The 18,371-nt window shown below is 43.6% G+C and overlaps 3 protein-coding genes across 9 annotated transcripts in view; 2 read left to right on the top strand and 1 right to left on the bottom strand.

Annotated features, from left to right (window-relative positions):
* Nucleotides 1-9,302, top strand: part of LOC111529176 (adenosine deaminase-like protein) — a 34,306-nt gene extending 25,004 nt beyond the window's left edge. The window contains exon 12 of the mRNA XM_023196054.2: nt 8,627-9,302. Coding sequence (XP_023051822.1) covers nt 8,627-8,629 — 3 coding nt within the window. The 3' untranslated portion in view covers nt 8,630-9,302. The remainder of the gene's footprint in view (nt 1-8,626) is intronic.
* Nucleotides 5,726-16,034, bottom strand: LOC111529173 (zinc finger and SCAN domain-containing protein 29). 3 transcript variants are annotated; one of them, XM_023196043.2, is made up of 6 exons: nt 15,937-16,034; nt 14,580-15,013; nt 13,919-14,123; nt 11,432-12,127; nt 8,641-9,105; nt 5,726-6,654 (listed from the first exon to the last, which is right to left on the bottom strand). In XM_023196043.2, the coding sequence occupies exons 2-6, from the start codon at nt 14,895-14,897 to the stop codon at nt 5,786-5,788; spliced, it is 2,553 nt and encodes an 850-aa protein (XP_023051811.1). In that variant the 5' UTR covers nt 14,898-15,013; nt 15,937-16,034; the 3' UTR covers nt 5,726-5,785. The 3 variants fall into 3 exon arrangements, with proteins under 3 accessions (XP_023051811.1, XP_023051810.1, XP_023051812.1); XM_023196042.2 differs by having other exon boundaries at nt 15,557-16,028; XM_023196044.1 differs by having other exon boundaries at nt 15,941-16,016.
* LOC113219491 (gamma-tubulin complex component 4) overlaps nt 16,028-18,371 on the top strand; it is a 38,993-nt gene continuing 36,649 nt past the window's right edge. For all 5 annotated transcript variants that reach the window (XR_003306831.2, XM_026447856.2, XM_026447854.1 and 2 more), the window contains exon 1: nt 16,028-16,396. Coding sequence is in view for 4 of the 5 variants with exons in the window: in XM_026447856.2 (XP_026303641.1) it covers nt 16,319-16,396 (78 nt within the window). In the remaining variant the exon portion in view is untranslated. The remainder of the gene's footprint in view (nt 16,397-18,371) is intronic.

Here is an 18,371-nt window from a genome sequence, read left to right as displayed (position 1 = left end):
CATAACATAACATAACATAACATAACATAACATAACATAACATAACAATAAAATAAAATATCTTAGCCAGGCATGGTGGCACATGCCGGAATTCCTAGCTACCCAACAAGCTGAGGTAGGAGGATGGCTTGGGCCCAGGAAGTCAAGGCTGTAGCGAGCCATGATCAGATCACTGCATTCCAGTCTGGGTGACAGAGTGAGACCCTATTTCAAAAAAATTTTTAAAAAGTATATATACACACACATTCACATACGTAGAGAATGAAAAGCAAATAGGCAAAATATAAATAGTTGGTGAATCCAGGTATACAGGAGTTTCTTGTACTCTTGGAACTTTTTCTGTAAGTTTGAAATTATATCAAGATTAAAAGTTACGAAAACTGTATACAGTGTATGTAGATTGGAATAGACTCCTGAAACCTTATTTCCTGGATTCCTTCAGTGATCTAGCATTTTGGAAAGTACGCCTGCTCCCTACTGTTAATACCAGGTAACCCTGTACATGTATACCATTTGCATCTTCAAAGCCCCATCCCAGACTTATCTGGTCACCACCATAGCTGCTATTTTCACTCTCTGTGTTGCTAAGACCATATATAGCTTGTGTCTTATCTGTACATAAATGAACCCAGAGGTGAAGTGTTATGGGACTGACCTGGAATGCAGCTTCATTTTGCCTACACTAGTTCCACATCAAGAGCACTAAGTTCATTAGAATTTGGCCTAGTCTCTGTAAATGTTGCTCCTGCAATTATCTGTTAAAAACTCTTAAATGCCAACTTTGGGCAACCAAAAATATGTGAGGCCTAAGAAATATTCAGGTGCTTGGTGACTCACAGCATGAGTTACTGGAATATAGACCTCACTGTGTACAATGATGTGAGTATCTTTGGTTTCTGTACTATATTTAACAAAGATGTCAATAAAATATTTGTAAATTAAATTCTACTTAAATAATTTGAGGAACTCATTAATTATGGAAGACTTTAAAATTACTTCCCTGATTTATCTATTGGGTTATACAGGTTGAACTGAGTCAACTGGGAATCAATGTATTTTATTTTTAATATTCTTACTTTACTCTTTGACCACAGTGAAGTTCTGCTCTCCAGAGCCTTTTTGAGCTCTGAGGTACATTGGACTTCTGTTTCTAGTCTTGAACCTGACTTCTAGTTGTTCCAAAGTTTTGTTTCTAAAAGAGCACCATGTTGGGTGTGGTAGGAGAGGAAGAATTTAAGCTCTTAAAAAATACACACACACACCTGGTACTTTAAGCACCATGGTTTCAAAGAATTCTACATAACATTTTATATGTCAAAACTTTTGAGACATGCATGTCATTACATAGCTATTTGAGTGTATAGGAGTAAAGTCTTTGTTTTGGATTTTGAATTGAATAACGGGGAAAGAACTGATGTATCTTTACAATCTTACCTCATCTTCCCGTTCTTACCTGGTCACCGTAAAAATAGTGCTATACTACGTTGACAAGACTCAAGAGTCTACATTCAGATTACAATAAGTGAGAATGGCAAAAACATGTTACATTCTATGGCATTGGCCATAGAGAACAAACAATAAAAGGAAAAAATGATAGTATGGGGAAAAGAAAAGTAATGGCGCTAAGGAAACAACTGATGTGAACAGGATTGTCCAGTTTCTGCTAATACACATTTTTTGCTTCCTTTGCTGCATATGCCACCCCATCTCTCCCACAAAGGCTTTACTGATGTTAAAAAGTTAGAGGTGCAGAGATGCCCAACAGTGGGCTTGGTTTCTTAGAAAGTTTGAAGATATGTTTTGCTGCTTCCATCCTGAGGAATGGCAGGTTGGGCAGCATGTAATGGTTTGTGAGGTAGTTTGAGATGAACTGGGTTTTTACCTGGTAAGCAAGTTGGCCCTTGCCCTATTCCTTCTGCATATTCTTTTCATCTGGAGTTTGGAGTGTTGGTTCTGGGTCTTTTTTTTTTTTGAGACGGAGTCTTGCTCTGTCACCCAGGCTAGAATGCCGTGGCATGATCTTGGCTCACTGCAGACTCTGCCTCCCAGGTTCAAGTGATTGTCCTGCCTTAGCCTCCCGAGTAGCAGGGATTACAGGCGCCCGCCACCGCACCCAGCTAATTTTTGTATTTTTTAGTAGAGATGGGGGTTTCACCATTTTGGCCAGGCTGGTCTCAAACTCCTGACCTCATGATCCACCTGCCTCGGCCTCCCAAACTGCTGGGATTACAGGCATAAGCCACCACGCCCAGCTGGTTCTGGGTCTTTTAAAGTAAGACTCAGCTGAGTTAGTTACTGTGGCTCATGCCTGTAATCCCAGCACTTTGGGGGGCTGAGGCAGGAGGATCACTTGAAGCCAGGAGTTCAAGACCAGCCTGGACAACATAGAGAGACCCCCTCATCAATACAAAACTTTAAGAAATGAGCTGAGTGTGGTGGCTTATGCCAGTAGTCCCATCTATTGGGGAGGCTGGGGATCACTTGAGCCCAGGAATTTGAAGCTGCAGTGACCTATGATGGCACCACTGCACTCCAGCCTGGGCAACAGAGTGAGATCCTGTCTCTAAAAAATAAAATAAATAAAAATTTAAAAAATAAGATTCTGCATGCCCAGTTATCTTGGGTCCTAATTTATTGTGGATATAGCTAGAGGTACAGAGGAAGGATTTGCATTCTAATTCCCCTTTTACCACAATCTGACTTACTCCTCTTTCTAGAATATAAAGATTCAGATAAACATACTTCTAGTAAACCCACACAGGGAGCTAAAAAAAAAGAAAGACTGATCTTTACCTACCATCCACAACTTGATTGTAATTTGTGTGTGTGTGTATATATATATATACTTATATACACGCACACACACACTTGAAGAAACACCAGGCACTTTATGGACATAATTTTTATTAATATGGTATCCCTGAGAGACAGATTAGGTGTAAACATTATTTTGCTTTACAGAAAGGGAAATGGAAGCAGGTTAACTTACACACAAGACATCTGGAACCAGAATATCTGTTGACACCTTAACCAATGCTTTTCCCACAAGACTATACATAGATATACTAAAGGCAATATATATATATATATTTTTTTGACATTACAGCATACTTCCTAAATCATCTCAGATCCTGAGGCACTGGTTTCTTATAGCTTCCTGTCTGCTTAGGCAACATAACAGAAATACCATCTTCCCTTAATTCCTAATAAATATTAGACTTTTTTGTACTAAGATTCAACAGTAGAATCCTAATTAATCTCTAATACAACAAGCTATGAATTATAGAATACTGTATCTTCCTGCTGCTCTCCCCGATCTTATTCCAGCCACAGAATTCTAATTGAATGTGAAACGGCTATTTATCCCAGGCCTTGGCCATCTGGCCATGTTTATCTTTCTTCTCACCTGCTCATCAAAATATCTTCATCAGTTACTACGATTTCTGACCTTTGTCTCCCATCGGAGCTAGTCCCCTTAAACTGCTTATTCTTCCAGTGTCAGTCAGCTGTTTTCTTATCAATAGTTATAGCATAGTACCTGATTTACCATAGATGATGGGTCTGCCACCTCATGGTCTGCTCCTAACACCCATGTTTCAGCTAAGGTGATTCTCTCTGCCTGCTGCACAGCCCATATCATACTATTCCTCAAGTTCTCATGCTACTCCAAGCTTTATCTGGCCTTCCTTACAGTATATCCTTTGCCTTTTGTTCCATCTGCATAAAACACCTTGCTCCCCCATTTTCCCATTCCTCAACCCACCCAACACTCAATTTTGCAACTAGTTATGGAAAGTTCTTCCTGTCCTAATTTAACCAGTAACCTTCCCTCCTTTAAACACTTCCTGCTTCATGAAGCCTTCCTGAATAAAGAGAAGAAAATACCTCCTGGATTTTTGTTACAGCAAACTAATGCATTGGACCGCAACATTTATGCATAGTGTTGCTACCTAGCTTTCTATATTTCTCTAAAACTGCTGCAACTATGCATGTGCACTTGCTTGTCCATGTCAGTGTCATCTGCTTTAGATTGTAAGGACAAGGAGACGACCTGCTGACCTTGTGCTATACAGGGCTCATCATACTATGAATATATGGGCAGTTAATTCAATACTATTGTATCATAAAGATGAGTAATTACATTTGCATTTAAAGAACTGCTTTTAATTGTATTCAGCGGAATGTGTATGTCTAGATTGGCAGCTCCACTGGCCAAAGACAATCCATCTTCCCCGCTATTAGGGTGAAGGGCCTGTTCGCACACAGTAGTCCATTTTCCCAATACGTGGGAATGTGGCAGTGGCTTCTACTTATTGCAGGGAAGTGCCCATGGAGGGCGTAACACTATACTAGGTGTGTGGAATATGGATGAGTTCCTGTTGGCAGCTTTAACTGCTTTACCTGTCACCACTTCCAGCTGCCTTGCTCTGTGGAACTTCTGGACCACAAGGGATAGATGAAGTTCAGATGAGACTGGACAGAAAGGAAACCAAACTAAATCCTGTAAATGTATTATTCTATTCCAACCCTTCTTCTAGGACTCGGAAGAAACTAAGAAATCCAGGGTTCATACTTCAGTATAAGGTTTTCATTGTTTCTGCATAAAAACACCTGTTCTTGACAAGACGATTCATAGGGCAGAATCAAAGATGGACATTAAACTCTCCTTCTTTAAGGTAAATGAAGAGGGTGCCTGACAAATATGTCATTTTGAGCACAGGTTTAAGTGAGCAGGAAGAGTCATTCATGTTAGCATTTCAATTATTGTATAAAGAAGAGCTGGGCCGGGCACGGTGGCTCACACCTGTAATCCTAGCACTTTGGGAGGCCTAGGCAGGCAGATCACAGGGTCAGTTCAAAACCAGCCTGGCCAACATGGTGAAACCCCATCTCTACTGAAAATACAAACATTAGCCAGGTGTGGTGGCAGGCAGCTGTAATCCCAGCTACGCGGGAGGCTGATGCAGAAGAATTGTTTGAACCCAGAAGGTAGAGGTTACAGTGAGCCGAGATCATGCCACTGCACTCCAGCCTGGGCGACAGAGCGGGACTCCATCTCGAAAAAAAAAGCCCTGTGCGGTGGCTCACGCCTGTAATCCCAGCACTTTGGGAGGCAGAGGCAGGCGGATCACCTGAGGTCGGGAGTTTGAGACCAGCCTGACCAACATGGAGAAACCCCATCTCTACTAAAAATACAAAATGAGCTGGGCATGGTGGCGCATGCTTGTAATTCCAGCCACTTGGGAGGCTGAGGCAGGAGAATCACTTGAACCTGGGAGGCAGAGGTTGCAGTGAGCCGAGATCGTGCCATTGCACTCCAGCCTGGGCAACAAGCAAAACTCCGTCTCAAAAAAAAAAAAAAAAAAAAAGAGCTAGACCCACCTAATGAGCAAAGTCTCACAACTTCTTCTTGAAATGTAATGGGTTTTTCCTGTCAAAGTGCAGCTGAATGACAGAATGAGTAAAGAAGGATGCTTATCAAATTCATAGGATCTGCTACCATGTCCTCTCTGCTTATATTAAGGGAACACCATAGGCACTGAGAGGGAAAAGATGTTATCCATCAATTCAGATGCAGGCAAGGAGAGGGACTAAAATCTTCCTTTCACTCTTTAGACTGCCTTGGGGATTTGACTCTAGATCAGGAAAAACAAGGAACAGTGGCATAAATCCTAGAGAATTTCCTAAGCTAGCTGGACACAGAATAGGAGATGGATCTCACTACTGGAAGACTTTCTAAACAATACATTTATTGAGCCTCTTTCCTTTATATATCCTCAGGGGCTTACTTAGGTACTGACTGTGACAGAAGCTTTTCCCGTGCATGGATTTCTCGGTGCTTATTAAGGGCAGAGCTTTTACTGAAGCACTTGCCACAGTCATGACACCCATAGGGTTTCTCTCCTGTGTGGGTTCTATGATGTGCACGTAAGTCAGAACTCTTACTGAAACTCTTTCCACAGTCAGTACACACATGGGGTCTCTCTCCTGTGTGTATCCTCCGGTGTGCACTAAAATGAGAACTGTTATTGAAGCTTTTTCCACACTCTTCACATTGATAGGGCTTTTCTCCTGTGTGGGTCCTCTGGTGAATGATAAGGCTTGAGCTCTGATTGAAGCGTTTCCCACACTCACCACATTGATAAGGTTTCTCTCCTGTGTGGATTCTCCTATGGGTGATGAAATTTGAACTGTCACGGAAACTTTTTCCACAGTCAAGACATTTATAAGGTTTCTCTCCAGTGTGGATTCTCCGGTGTCTAATGAGTCGTGCACTCCGACTGAAGCTTTTCCCACAATCAGCACATTTATATGGATTTTCCACCTGGTGGGATTCCTGATGCATGAGAAGGGAATTCGGACCAAAGCCTTTGCTGTATTTGAGATGTTTATATGATCTCTCTCCCAAGCAAGTTCTCTGTTGACTTAAGACTTCACTTAAGCTCTTCTCTGGGAATGTCAGTTTTCCTCTTTTCTCCCCTGAGGTCTTCACCCACTGTCTTCCTGATCTACAGTCTCTCTCATTGCCTTTACCTTGATTAAGATACCGAGGAATTTTCCTTTCAGACCTTGCAAGTAATGTCCTATGCAACTGTACTTCCTCAGAAATATCCCATTTTGAATTATCTTCATTCTCAAATCCAGCTTCAAAACCTGATGTAAAATAGAATTTTAGAAGTCATCTATTTTCTTAATATGTGCCACAGGAATGTAAAACTTGGGAAAAACAAGCATTACACCAGATGATTAAAGATAAAATTTAGGGAGCCCTAGATCCCAAATAACTACCATTATCTTATTAAAATCCCAATGTTTTACTTCTCTACTCGTTAACCTATCATGTGCTTCTCATCTACATAGGGTCTGATTAATATATACTCTTAACTCCTCTTGGTCACCTAGGATCTTTGGAAAATCCTCTCAGTATTGCACAGAAAATTCACCAGGTTTTAGATAAAATAATTTCCATGTTTCTACAGGAAAGACACTTTCTAATACGTATTTTTGCCACATCTCGGGTCTGTCATAGTATTCTTATTCATGTTCTTCACCAGTAACTAAAAGGTTTAGAAGGACATGCTCAGGAAAACATTTTTGGAAACTTTTATATCCAGAGGAGCTTCATGAGTCCCCTTCCCCTCACATTCCAATATACATTGGAAGTAAAAACAGGATATAAAAATATGTAGTGTCTTTCAAAGAACCAAAAGGTCTTAAGAACCAAATGCCTGGCTTATTTGGGCCTAGGCTATGCAAATTTGCAATTATTCAGATATTTCAGGTAAACTCTGAATCCCATATTCCCTATTCTTAATGTAGGAGTAAAAGCATGTTGAGTATCAGCCCATGTTTGTACCTCCTGAGACAGTATTTCCACCCAGAAGCCTAGTCTTATGAGATATTTCATGAAATAGTCACTAGATTAAATAAATCTTAGATGCTTAAATATGTGAATATGTATTGTGAGCCTCCAAGAGGGGTATTTACCATCTTCCCAAACCTAGAAGTTATTTTTTAGTAGAATATATTAATACCCCATGGAATTGATATTCCAGGGAACACCATTAAAGAATGCTGATCTTAAAGGCTTATGAAAATGAAAACTATTATTTATTAAATGGCTACTATGTGCCAGGCACTGTGCACAGTACCTCATTTACATCAACCCTGTGAGGTACATCTTAATATATAAGCAAACTTGGGGGTTAAGTAACTTTTTTTTTTTTCCACTGTTATTGCCCAGGCTGGAGTGCAATGGCACAATCTTGGCTCACTGCAACCTCTGCCTCCCAGGTTCAAGCGATTCTCCTGCCTCAGCCTCCTGAGTAGCTGGGATTACAGGCATGCGCTACCACACCTGGCTAATTTTTTGTATTTTTAGTAGAGATGGGGTTTCGCCATGTTGGCCAGGCTGGCCTCCATCTCCTGACCTCAGGTGATCCGCCAGCCTTGGCCTCCCAAAATGCTGGGATTACAGGCGTGAGCCACCATGCCCAGACTTAAGTAACTTTCTCTAAGTCACTTAGCTAATAAACAACAGAGCCCGGATTCACATACATACACCTATGTGACTCTGAAATTAGAATTCTTCTCACAAGGAGGGAAGCCCTTGTGAAGTATTTTTTTCTTATCTAGCAACTAAGATTCAAAGGGTCAGTTCTCTCAGGAACCTCAGATTCGTAAAAGTGAAGAAGAGTTACCGGGTTTTCATAAATGTGAATAAAGCAGACATACAGCTGGTATATGAGCTGAAACTAGAAGAAAACATTACATAAAAGAGAATGAACTTTTAAAATCAACTTCATCCTACTATGGGGTACATGACATGCTACTTGAGAAATGTGAGCTTTCAGAATCCCTGCTTGGTAAACTGGCTGGAAACCTAGCAGTTCATGAATAAATCACAGCAGATTTACAATGTGTAGCCATCTCAGATTGATGCTCTAGTGAAAGGAGGCAAGTCACATAAATAATTTATATCCCCTCAGTGAGCTGCTTTAATAGACAAGAAATATGGGTAATCACAAGAAGAATCCTGAAAGCTGGGTGTAGAGACCAGTTCTTCTCAATCTGATATTTTTCCTAAGTCCCATTGTCTTTCCCTTTGTTATTTATACCATAACAGTGAAAGAATCTTACCACAGGGGCTCTGGAATAACACTGGAGCACGGGTTATGACAGCCCCTGGGAGTATCTCGGTATCTTCTTCATCATCAGAATCTTCCTCTGTGGTCTCATCTACCTCCTCGGCTTGCTTCTGAGCTTTGGCCTCACTGGTCCCCTGGATGGGGCAAGAAGCTGTTTCTTCCTGGCCATCATTGGATGGGACAGCAACCCGGACACTCACCAAAGCATCCATCTCTTCAAAGAAGGGACAGGTCTCTGGTGCCTGGCCATTCTTAACTTTCCGATAGCTGGTTTGCAGGCTTTTAAACTTGGTCCGACACTGCTCCGGGGTCCTAAGAAAGCCATATTCCCGTAACCTCTTAGCCACTGCTCCATACAGCTGGCTGTTGCGGTGACAGTTCCGGAGGGTTTCATAAAACTGGGTCTCACTAAGAATTGCAAGGTAAGTCTTGGTCTCTTCATAGCCCCAGTGTACACCTGCCACCAGAAGAGAAATTTCAGCACCACTTAATCCAGAACTTTACAGCCTGAATTCCTCAGTCCTATCATCTGCATCATGAGAATTCACCTAAGCGGCCGGGCATGGTGGCTCACGCCTGTAATCCCAGCACTTTGGGAGGCCGAGGCTGATGGAGCATGAGGTCAGGAGATCGAGACCATCTTGGCTAACACAGTGAAACCCCATCTCTACTAAAAATACAAAAAAACTAGCCGGGCGAGGTGATGGGCACCTGTAGTCCCAGCTACTCGGGAGGCTGAGGCAGGAGAATGGCGTGAACCCAGGAGGCGGAGGTTGCAGTGAGCCGAGATTGCACCACTGCACTCCAGCCTGGGCGACAGAGCAAGACTCCGTCTCAAAAAAAAAAAAAAAAAAAAAAAAAAGAATTCACCTAAGCTCAGGCTCCTAGATGAAAAAGTAAAAATACTTCATGTTGCCAAAACTCACAAACTCAGTATAAAATGTTTTGCTTCTTTATCTCCTTTAGCAATTTCACAGAGACCTTTATTTACAAATTCTGTTTAGCCATATAAAAAAAGAAGCTGGCCAGGCACAGTGGCTCATGTCTGTAATCCCTGTGGATCGCTTGGGGCCAGGAGTTTGAGACCAGCCTGGACAGCATGGTGAAAGCCCGTCTCTACTAAAACACAGAAAAATTAGCCAGGCATGGTAGTGTGCACCTATAGTCTCAGCTACTTGGGAGGCTGAGGCATGAGAATCGAGAATCACTTGAACTGGGGGTGCGGAGGTTGCAGTGAGATGAGAACACACCACTGCACTCCAGCCTGGGCAACAGAGCGACTCTGTCTCAAAAAAAAAAAAAAAAAAAAAGTGAGAGAACAAAGATAACGAAAATAACATTTAGCACATGTGCCACGTTTAATTAATCTACATATATTTGTGTCCACAACAAAAAAGGAAAAAGAGAATGAAGAAAACAAGAAGAAAAATAGAAATGAAAAAGCAGAAGACACAAAGATCAGAAAGCTAGAACAGAACTAAAGTAAGATCATGCATGTCATAAAAAACAGAAAGGAAGGCCGGGCGCGGTGGCTCAAGCCTGTAATCCCAGCACTTTGGGAGGCCGAGACGGGCGGATCACGAGGTCAGGAGACTGAGACCATCCTGGCTAATGTGGTGATACCCCGTCTCTACTAAAAAATACAAAAAACTAGCCGGGCGAGGTGGCGGGCGCCTGTAGTCCCAGCTACTTGGGAGGCTGAGGCAGGAGAATGGCGTAAACCCGGGGGGCGGAGCTTGCAGTGAGCTGAGATCCGGCCACTACACTCCAGCCTGGGCGGCAGAGCGAGACTCCGTCTCAAAAAAAAAAAAAAAAAGGAAAAGACACTGCAACTTTAGCGATGTAGTCCTCCTGCTTTGCCCTATTTTATGCTTGAGGAAATGGAAGCTTAGAATGGTTAGATAACTGTTCAAGGTCACCCAGTTATTAGTGGTCATCAGGATTAGAATCTGAGCCTCCTGAGTCATACTTTGGTGCTCTTTCCATAACAGCATAGTTGGACCAATTACATTAATGGTAGTAAGTGACACTTTAAGGATTCCTTAGGCAAGAATATTTAAATAGAGTGTTAAACAAGCTTTCTCACTGTAGGACTTCTCAATCCTGTTAAAATGCCAATGTATACTATGAATTTCAGAGGAAACTTAGATGTTCCCAGCTGAGTGTGGTGACTCACACCTGTAGTCCTAACTACTCAGAAGGCTGAGGTGGGAGGACTGCTTGAATCCAGTGAGACCAGCCTGGGCAACACAGCAAGACCCTGTCTCTGTTTTAAATATATTTTAAAATTTTTAAATAAAAAAATGTTTCCCCAACTTTGGACAATTCTTCACTGTGCTATTCTAAGTAAAAATGGATATAATAAACTGACTTTGAGATTTGGGGAAGTAAAAGATAAAATATGTAAAATATCCAGTTCATATGACGTACTCAATAAATACTGGTTCTACTTAAAGATAGTATCATGCCACAGTTTTCTCAGTGAGCCTGCAATGATTTTAAAATCAGGGAAAAAATAGTTTAGTAAAGAAATGGAAGGAATGATACTCCTTCTCAGGACTGTGAATTTTCTGAGTGTATTTCTTTTAAAAATCTAAATTTATTCCCAATTATCTCACTGATTTTCCCATAAAATAGAATGAAATACACACAGAGAATTGAGAAGCACTTCTTTGTTCCCTAAGTGGCAAAGCTGGCATGTAACATTAAGCCTTCTGACCCCACATCCAGTCTCTTTGTTCCCCAAGTCGAATTCTAAAACTCCAAGAAGAAAAGCTTCTTACCACCTGGGTTTCTGAACACGATAGCTGCAGTTGAGTTGGGGTCCTGGGGGGTCGCCTCTAGATCCATGTCATCACTGTCAGACTCCTGAGCCACAGCCTCTTCTGCTCCCTCCTCATGCCAGCCCCTGCGCCTTGGCTCCTCAGTCTTAGCATCATTGCTCACCAGGCAAGAGTGAGAGGCTGCTTCTTCCAGGCCATTATTGGGCAGGGCAATGACCTGAGCACTCATCAGGGCTTTCATTTCTTCAAAGAAGGGGCAGGTCTCAGGTGGGTGGCCGCTCTTGACTTTCCGATAGCTCTTCTGGAGACCCTTGAACTTGGTCCGACACTGTTCCAGGGTCCGGAGGAAGCCATATTCCCTGAGCCGCTCAGCCACAGCCCCATACACTTGGCTGTTCTTATGACAGCTTTTGAGAGCCTCATAAAACTCAGTCTGGCTGAGAATTGCGAGAAGCGTTCTGGTCTCTTCATAGCCCCAGTGCACACCTGCCACCTTCTCATCTTCAAAACTCCAGTGATCCTGTTCCACCCAGCTTCTTCTATCTTTCTTGGATGGTAACAGATCAGCATGCACCCGTCTGTCTCCTGTGTGGCTGCCACTTGGAAGTTCTTTCTCCTTGGAGCCCAGCAGATCTGGGATCCATGGCTCTCCTTGCTCCAACCTGGAGACCACACCGGACTGAGGAAATGGAAATCCTGCTTGCAGGGAAGCAAACAAAAGGTGTCATAGTTTGGACTGATTATCACAAAAATCTTGAAATTCAGGCCTGCCTTTTTCATCCAAGAGGATTATAAACAAAGTCTCTAGGGCAATGTTTTCAGAAAGTTCAGTGGGTTGAAAAAAGTGGGGAAAATACAGGAAACCTCAAAAGATGAGAAATGTTTTATTTTCCAGAGCAGGGTGACAAGAGAGGAAAGGATTCTGTTGTATGTTCAGAGCAGATAATCCTATTCCAAGTTGCTCCCTAACTCTCCTATTTGTAGGCAGGTTCTAGTACTGCTGGGAATAATTGTTCTTCACTTGGGGCTACAGAATTAAACTTGGAGTGATTTCGGGGGGAGGCAAGAGAAGATTGTCTTTAACTTATCTGTTTCCTTCACAGTCAGTCACCAAGTTCTAAAGGTGGTTACCTTAGTAGTCCTTCCTCTCTATTCCTACTGCCACCATCCAAGTCCAGACTACTTATCCTCTCACACCCCGATAATTGCAGCAGTCACTGTTCTACCTAACTGCAGGCTCTTGCTTCCTCAGTGCACATGCTACCCTAGTGAACCTTAACCTTAATGCCTACCATACCCATTCCTGTCAGACTCTTCCCTCCAGAACACAGCACACTATTATTCACCACTCTGTGCCTTTAATTCCCTCCTATCCAATTTCAGCCCATCCTTCAAGAGGCTGTATTTCCCAGTGCCCTCAAGAAGCCTTACCTATAGCCCTCCCTCATCTTCCACTCTGCCAAACCCATACGGTACTCACACAATTAAGCAAGTCATTGTCTGGCACTGTTTCAGTACAGTTCAGTTCGGCCCATACTTAAAGAGTTAGCTGTTGTGTTCTCAATCACGTTTTTAAGTTCAGGATAGGCACATTTTCTTATTGCAGAGTACCCTGCAGGGTGTTGAGCACCTTGATAGGTGTTCAAAAACTAATGAACTCTCCAAGTCTGTGTGTAAGATTCAGGGATTTCATCTGGGTGACTAAACAGACCATTACCAAACTGGCTGAGAAGGCTGTTGTCTTGGATGATAAGATCAGAATTCAAAACAACCTCAACAAATTTTAAGTGAAATGGTAACAGAAAAAAGCATAGAACATGATCAATAGACTACAAAGAAGAAAAAAGTTCTACAAAAATCAAGTACAAGAATAATCAACTAGGTATAAAGGCATTGGGGAAAGTTATCAGAGTCCTGGAAGTTACCAGGTGAACAAAAAAGTATCACAGCTTGGGCTATACTGATACAAGACATTGCAAGATTCTGAAGTAAAATTCTTACTTAGCTTTTAACAGACTTTCAGGAAAATAATACACATAATTTAGTTCCCCACAATTAACATGATATTTGGAGAACTTAAAGGTTCCAGTAGAGAGCAACAAAAACTTAGGTTTAAAGAATGGATCTTCTGGGGGTAAAATTTAAGGTAACAAATACAGTTTAATTTGAAGACAGAAAACAACCAAAAGGAAGATGTGCCTTCAAGTATAGAAAAGAATTTTTATCTAGAAAATAATGATCTACTATCATCGTTACCAAGAGGAAATAAAATAATTCCAAGTTCTTTCTGATAAAAACTAGGGAGCCATTCTCTTGTGGACTTATCAAGAGGTGATATAAGAATACCACAGGGCTAAACTACATGTCAACAACCACATATCCTGCAATTTCCACTTACTCCTGAAATCCCTTACCCACTCACTATCCCCAACCCTACTTCCCAACTTGGAATAGCAGTCTATCTTCCCATAGCAATCTACTCCTCACCGCTCCTTTGAAAAGGTTTGAGGTTCTCCTTTGGGTTCATCTGCTCCTGTGGTCCCAGGTCTGGGCTTCTTGCCCTCTCTTTCTTGGGTACACCCCTGGGCTGGGGTTCCACTGACTCCTGCCGAACACTTAATAACTCTTGTGATGATTTCGGGGGTGTCATCTTCTCCAAGCGCACTTCCTGCCCCTTCACAGAGACTGTGACCTAGAAACAACCCCCGTTAATTGTCACTGCAAGATCATAATGAGGGGCATTCCCAGAGGAGATTATTTAATACCCGTGGCCAGGGTTGTAGGGGTGGGGGAGGTTAAAGCGAACAAGGATCTTATTCCATTGCCATTAGCTTAAAGCAGCTGAAACTCCAGAAGAAAACGATCAAAAGAGTAAACCCACCTACAGGCTGGAAAAAAAAAATCCCCTTTCTTCCCTATTAAGAAACTGTGAAACTAGGAAAAACTCATTGTGACAGGGTAGGTGAAGGTACACCCAGGCAGCATCTCCAGACAAGTACTATCTGAAAAAGTGACGTATACCAGACCAGAAGTATAAGCATCACCAAGGGAGACTGTGTCCCTGTTTAAGCCTGTCTATATCTTAATTTAGCCCTCCACCCTTGCCCCTTCCCAGTATCACACTTTTGAATTCCCCCTCCCTTCTCACCAAAGATCCAGGTCTTCCGGGCTCTCTTTCTAAATCTTCCACGAGAGTCACTGCCTCCTCTCCATTTTCTGGACATTGTTCCTGTACCCAATTCTGGATCTCCCCAGGTAAGACGGTCAGGAACTGCTCTAGCACCAACAGTTCTACAATCTGCTCCTTGGTGCGCACCTCCGGCCTTAGCCACCGACAGCAAAGTTCCCAGAGTTGGCTGAAAGCCTCCCGCGGCCCAGCCACCTCCTGGTAATGGAATCTCCTGAAACGCTGTCGGAAGCTCTCAGAGTTAGTGCTATTCTCTCTCAGAGCGGATTTGGCCATCATTAACAGCAGAAAACAGCTTCCCTCCACTTAAGAGTCTGGGTTCCAGGGCTTACATCTATCTTCCCATGTCCTTGGAGAGTCCCCTGCAGATGACTCTCTGTAAGAGGAGTTTCTTCCTAGGGCAGAGAAAGATGGCACTATTAGCAGAAGGAATACATTCATATGTCTAAAGTCTTGCCAGAGCTGGCCTGCCTTCGCATGTGCTCCGAGTGGCCTTCTGTGGTAGCACAATCTTCAGTAAATAGACTTTGCAAAAGCTGCTTTTCTGGTTGACTTTCAGGGCAGCCCCAGGAAGCAGCAGAAAATAAAACTACTTAATGTCTGCCCCTCTCCCACCTCCTCCAAATCCAATCCCATTTAATTTCCCTGCCCCATGTTGCACGGTGAGTCCGAACCATATAGGAGAGCTGGTGCTCGAGAGGATTTAAAGACAAGTCGCCATCCTGCTTGAAGGCAACAAAAAGCCTCTGTCCAGCTGGTCGCAGCTCATCTCCCCCAGTACCTCCGCAGTCCTTCCGGAGGCCTTCAGTGTCCGCCCCGCCCCCTCGGGCTGCACAACTCCCAAAGCCCACCCCAGGCAAAAAATCACGTCCAGAATCTCGGGTCTTTGTTTTCCCCGCGTAAAAGTAGAAGTTGCCCAGCAAGGATTAGGGAGCTACCTGTCGGAAAACCTCGCGCAAGGAGAGAAGCTGGTTTTGGCTCCAAAGCGAGGACCGAGTGGGCTTGGGGAGAGTCACACTGCGTTGGAGAGTCTAAGGGGCAGTAGTAACGGACTTCCTGAGGACGTGCTCGGGAGTCGGCCAGAGGCTCCAGGTGCTGCCGGTTCGCGGACTCCGAGCTCTCAGCTCAAGGAGCGGCGACTGCGGGATTCTGGCCTCTTTTGTCTCCGCTCCCTCCGGCCGGGTCACCCAGAGCCGTCGTGCGGTCCCTCCAGAGGCCTCTGACCCGGCTAAGGCGCCCTCCAGCCCACCCCTGGGAGTATCTCCCTCTCGAGCTGCCCCTCAGCCCCCTCGCATCCTTGCCTCCGGGGCAGTCTCACCCACTTGGGGTCCAACCCCGACCCCGGCCCGGGCTCTCCAGCCTCCCAAGTAAGGCTCCCAAACCGGAAGTCCGAGCGGGCGGCTCGGGGCACCGAGGGCGCATGCGCGAGGGCTGCGCCCGCGACTCAGTCTCCACGGAGCCTGGGCGGGAGTAGCGGGTGGGCCCAGTGGAGCCTCCGAACTTCCGGAACTCAGCCGCGACCCCTTCCCAGCTTCCCGTCCGCTCCGCCGCAGCGATTGTCTCGGTGGGTTGATTCGGCACAAACCGCCCGACCCAGGGGCTGGTGCGCGTGTGGAAGGGGAAGCACTCCCCTCGTGGTCGCCTGGAGGTGCGCTGGAGGAGGAGGTGAAGTATCCAGGGACTCGAGGTCCGCTGTGGGAATGATCCACGAACTGCTCTTGGCTCTGAGCGGGTACCCTGGGTCTATTTTCACCTGGAACAAGCGGAGTGGCCTGCAGGTACTGTCCGGCGCAGAGCGCGGGAACCACGGAATGCAGGAGCGGCGGACCTGAGTCAGCACTTGGGGGACTAGGCTGAGGGACCTAGCGGGCGGGGCTTCCAGGGCTGGGGACGTGTCCCTGGACAGGTGACTGGAGGGCAGCCCCTTAGGGTCAAGGCTGATGCGACACCTAGAGAGGCTGGGCCTAGGCTAGAAAACGGAGGGCAGACCTCGAAGAGCCCCGCCTGTGGCGGGGCGAGGAAAGGGCCTGAGGTCCAGGTGTCTGAGTGACAGTTGCTGGGGAATGATTTAGAAGTGTGGGAGGTACTTTCTCCTATTTATTTTCACACGTGCATTGTTTGAGTTTTCAAGGACTGGGCCAAATACACAGCTCCCAAACACTTGGTAAGCGCTCAGTAAAGTTTGTTGAATGAAAAAATGAAATCAAGAGCCTGCGGTGTATCCCTCATTACTCCTTTACCAGGAAATTTCTGCACTAGGTAAAGCACTTAGTAGGGGGCCTTTGTGTAACCAGGAATGTATGATGTTCCGTATACATTATCTTATTTAATCCTCACAACCATCTATATCCATTTTACAGGTTAACCTAGGTTTAGAATGTTAAATAACTATCGGGGTCTGATAGCTAGTAATTAACAGAGCTTAGTTTTGAACCAGGTCTGTCTGGCTTCAGTATTTGAAGTACTCTTACCTGCTTCTGCTTCCAGTAATGTGTTATGCTCTCAATAATTTAGTCATTTAGGTATTGTTTCTAGTTACCAAATGAGCAAACTGAAGCTCAGAGAACTTTATGCTGGCCAGTCCTGGTAGTGGCAAGATTGAAATCTAGGTCCATCTGATCACCAAGACACGCCTATTCTTAGAAGAATTGGCAAATAGACTGTGGAAGAGCAGAAAAGGTACATTCTTAGTCTATAAAACCTGTCAATCAAACAGATTCATTTCGTTATTATTTATGAATGTGTATTTGGAGTTTGAGAGTTTAGGTGAATTTTTGAAAAAAATAGGTGAAGATTTGTGTGGTGGAGTTTGAATTATCTTTCACCTGTAGGTCTTTGAAGACTAATTCAGTATTTCACTTTTCTCCATAGAGCTTAGTACAATGTCATGCATATAGGAGAACAGTATTCAGGAAGTATGTGGGTGCCTGATGGTCCAAAATAAAAAGAGATAACACAGTACAGGAAAGATAGCTAGGGAGGGGGTGGGGGAGACAGCAACAAGCAATTCATCTTTTCCCTTCCTTTGTTTCTTATGAAAAATTCTCAATCAGATATTGTCTACCTTTTCATCCTTAAGGTCTCAGCTTTAAAGTCACTTTGTCAGAAAAACTTTCTCTGAGCACATCTTTAAATTAAGCATCCTCCCCTGATGCCATTATTCTCCATCAACTTGTTTATTTCCCTAATAGGATTTGTCACAGTTCATAATGTATCGTTGTTACCTGTTTTTAGTCTTTCTCCCACATAGATTGCCCCTGGGAGCGAAGACCACAGTGGTCTTCATTCGTCTACCTGGAGCACCTAGCACAGTTTCTGCCACATAACAGGTGTTTAGGTATTGATGGAAGGAAAGAAGACAAAGACAGCAAGTATTACATACTTTCTGCAGAGCAGTGTCTTTTACACTTGAATAAAGGGAAAAGTTGTCATGAGTGCCAAGTGTGGAGGAAAATTATTTTATTATATTGAATATGTATATACATAAGCTAGTTATAAACTCAAGCATAATGCTCTTAACTATAAAATCAAATATTTGTATAAATTAAAAGTAAACAAAACGACCAAATCAATAAATTCAAATGACCATTATTTTAATGCAGGATTTCTCAGCCTGTTCATATAACTATGTTATATAGAATGGTATCAGTAACTTCAAGATATTGTGTGCTGTTTCAGAGTAATTAGATATTGAACTTTTCAAAAACTCTGCCAACAAGAAACACTCAAATGCCAATTTTAATAGTAGTATCA

The sequence above is a fragment of the Piliocolobus tephrosceles genome, unplaced genomic scaffold (assembly GCF_002776525.5).
Source record: "Piliocolobus tephrosceles isolate RC106 unplaced genomic scaffold, ASM277652v3 unscaffolded_108, whole genome shotgun sequence".
Classification (NCBI taxonomy): domain Eukaryota; kingdom Metazoa; phylum Chordata; class Mammalia; order Primates; family Cercopithecidae; genus Piliocolobus; species Piliocolobus tephrosceles.
The sequence above is the reverse complement of the archived record's forward strand: the minus strand, read 5'-3'. Positions and strand labels throughout refer to the sequence as shown.

What these genes read in the sequence shown, in the direction of transcription:
- LOC111529173 (XM_023196043.2), bottom strand. Translation starts at nt 14,897, where the DNA reads ATGATGGCCAAATCCGCTCTGAGAGAGAATAGCACTAACTCTGAGAGC. An exon ending in CGTGTTCAGAAACCCAGGTG is followed by an intron (nt 9,106 to 11,431) that starts GTAAGAAGCTTT and finishes TTCTGGTGGCAG; the next exon opens with GTGTACACTGGGGCTATGAA. An exon ending in GTTATTCCAGAGCCCCTGTG is followed by an intron (nt 6,655 to 8,640) that starts GTAAGATTCTTT and finishes ATTTTACATCAG; the next exon opens with GTTTTGAAGCTGGATTTGAG.